Here is a 3,495-nt window from a genome sequence, read left to right as displayed (position 1 = left end):
TGGGTTGAACCCCCAACCCCTAACTCTCTCACGTTATATACATACATACATACGTACATACATTCATACGTACATGCAAGCATAAATACATACATACAAATCTGCATAAATACATACATGCATACATGCATACATACATACATACATATGCACATACATACGTACATTCTTACATACATACATGCGTACATGAATACATACATATATATATACATACATGCATACATATATGCATACGTGCATAAATTCATACATGCATGCATATATGCATACATACATATGTACATTCATACACACATGCATGCATACATACATACACACATGCATACATACATACATACATACATACATACATACATACATACATACATACATAAGTGTGGGTATGTGTATAAAGATATAAATATTGGTGTGTTTACTGTGTGTGTGTGGATATCTATATGTTGTGTGTGTTTTCTTTTAAATATATTTGCACACATATATTTGCGAGTGTATTATCTTTAAAGGTATTAATACGGTATTTCTTCTTTGTTTATATTTTTTCAGATTATCTCTTGTTGAAGTATAAACAGAAAACAACAAACGGAAGGCGGGAGATAAAGAAAAAATTAACACCAATAACAATTAGTGTTAGCAGTAAACAAAATAATTAACGTGCACGACCACAACAGACGAGTCACTAATTATTCAGGTTTAATAATATAAGCAACACCTACTGCAATAACAACGACAATAACTACAACAGTGGTAATAATATTAATTAGTGTTAATAATATTATTATCATAATCCGTGTTATTAACGAAGACAAATCAAATTACGCGCCTCCGAAAAACGGGTTGTTCCAAGTAGAAGGTATTTTAGGAAGCAGGTATATAAAGCAGCCTACCAGCAACCAGCACCATGTGGAACCGTCCAATTCCCACGAAGATGTCACAGAACGCATCTTCGTCCGGGCCGACTTGCGACTTAATGAAATTCTTTGGCCTTAGTTCGTTGATTTATACAATCAACGTGACAATTCTGTTAATTATTGCCATTTCCACGGACTACTGGGAATATCGCGGTTTCGATTTTGTTCGTCTCTTTCGAGTGGTGTCCACGTCGAATCGTACGAAAATCATTGTGCCCAGAGATACGAACTCCTACCTCCAGATTTTGTATTTTTATCCGAACCATTTCCCAAATTCTCAAACGGCCGAAATTCCGACTTATAATGTGACTTTTTACCAATCTCCGATTTTGGTCCGGAAGTACTATTTCAACTATACGAATACACCTGAGAAATATCTGGCCACCACTGAAGACAGCTATGTTCTTGACCCTCACCTGGACATGTGTGAAATTGTTATATATCTGCAGTATGGCAATCTCTTCAGAGATTGCGAAGATTTGGAAAGTAAGTGAAGTTCTTGAGAAAATTCTAGTAAAGTTGATGGTGATTTGGTGATGGGGAGAATGAGGGGAAAATCGGGACAAAAAGAGATGATGCGAGAGGATTTCACGGAAGATGTGTGTGTGTGTGTGTGTGTGTGTGTGTGTGTGTGTGTGTGTGTGTGTGTGTGTGTGTGTGTGTGTGTGTGTGCAAAGAGAGAAAGAAAGATAGACGTTTAAAGACAAAAAGTTTATACAAGTTAGATAGGCAGATAGATAGAGAGACAGTCTGACAGAAAGAGAGAGAGGATACGAGTGAGAAGGAGGGACAAATTAGAAATATGGAGTAAATATAGAGAGTGAATGAGATTTTGAAAGAATGAATTATGGTCTAAATGAAAGAGGGAGAGGGGCAGAGAAAGAGAGAGAGAGAGAATGTTTACAGTGCCAGACATAGTTTGTCAGAGTTAGAGACGAGGTAAACAAATCGACGAATTAGCAGAATTATTTAGGTGAATGCGCGCGTGTGTGTGTGTGTGTAATTCTATAATTTTGGGGAGGGTTGCTCTTGTATTTTCTTTCTTTACAAACACACACGTACACACACACACTTCTATGTTTATGTTTGTATACATACGTACACACATGCAGATACTTAGACACGCACACAAACACATAAATACATGTGTGTATGTATATATATATATATATATATATATATATATATATATATGTATGTATGTATGTGTGTATGTATGTAAACATATATATCAGTTTATATATGTATATACATATGTCTATGCGTGTGTACGTACAGGTGTTTATGAGTATGCGTGTATGCATGTAAAGCTCCGTGTATGTATGAAGTGTATGTGTGTGTCTGTATGTGGAGATGTATATATGTATGTAACACTAAAACTATACACTCATATACGCTCACACATACATTTAAACCTACATAATTCTTATGATTTCTCATACGCATGTCTGTGTGTGTTTCTTTCATGTATATGTGTGTGTATGCCTGTGTGTTTGTACGTGTGTATGTTTACGTGTGTGTGTGTGTGTGTGTGTGTGTGTGTGTGTGTGTGTGTGTGTGTGTGTGTGTGTGTGTGTGTGTGTGTGTGCATTGATAGAGAAGAGACAAGAACAAACAGAAATCTGTAGAAAAGGAGAGACTAATGCTTGTTTATGTTAGTGTTGATATTAAAAATACCTTTAACGTATATAAATTACTTAACAGACGATATAATGTTTGGTGAGTGGAGATCGAACGGACATAAGAACAGAAAAGAAACAAACAAACAAAGAACAGAAAGAAAGCAACAAACAGCAAATTTTAACAAAAAATTTTATGAAAGAAAGAGAAGAAAAGAATGAAGAAAATATTCAAAGAAATCAAAACTGGAAAATCAAAGGGAAAAAGAGATACAAAGATAAAAAGGAAAGACAGAGTTGTGTTTGAATGAAAGCAATTTCGGTATGTAAGCTAGCAGACGATAATATTTGGCGGGATAGATTGCAATGAAGAGACGAAAACGTTGCTTACATTTGCTACTGCACTATTTGGTGTCGGTTTTAATGTGTCTCGTCTGCAGTATATAGATATATATACACACGTATATAGATATATATTTATGCAGTGTCTGCTGTTTTTATATATTCGTCAATTGCTCAGTTCTGCATGCATTTCTCAACAATTATACGCTACTGCACAAAACAGCATCTATATCTGCCTTGTAACATATCTCTCTCTTCCTCTCTCTCTCTTACTCTCACTCTTTCTCTCTTCTTCTTCTTCTTCTTCTTCTTCTCTTCATTTGTCTCCCTATCTATTCATTTGTCTATCTGTCTGTCTATCAACTTATATATAGGTATACATATAGGTATGTATATGTGTGTATGTGTGTGTCTATGTGTGTGCATGTCTGAATGTGTGCATGCGTATGTGTATATATATATATATACGTACATATAATATATACTTGCAAACATATATACTGGGCATATATACATACATGTATATAAAATAAATATGTATATGTATGTACGTTTGTATGCATATATACAATATATATATATATATATATGTATATATATATACATGTAAACATAACATATTT

At 34.5% G+C, this 3,495-nt stretch overlaps 1 protein-coding gene across 2 annotated transcripts in view; it reads left to right on the top strand.

Moving 5' to 3' along the window:
- LOC106868767 (uncharacterized) overlaps positions 1–3,495 on the top strand; it is a 57,494-nt gene that overhangs the window by 13,694 nt on the left and 40,305 nt on the right. For both annotated transcript variants that reach the window (XM_014914195.2, XM_014914188.2), the window contains exon 2: positions 547–1,397. In XM_014914195.2, the coding sequence (XP_014769681.1) occupies positions 902–1,397 (496 nt within the window). In that variant the 5' untranslated portion in view covers positions 547–901. The remainder of the gene's footprint in view (positions 1–546; positions 1,398–3,495) is intronic.

Source organism: Octopus bimaculoides, chromosome 23 (assembly GCF_001194135.2).
Source record: "Octopus bimaculoides isolate UCB-OBI-ISO-001 chromosome 23, ASM119413v2, whole genome shotgun sequence".
Lineage (NCBI taxonomy): Eukaryota > Metazoa > Mollusca > Cephalopoda > Octopoda > Octopodidae > Octopus > Octopus bimaculoides.
The sequence above is the reverse complement of the archived record's forward strand: the minus strand, read 5'-3'. Positions and strand labels throughout refer to the sequence as shown.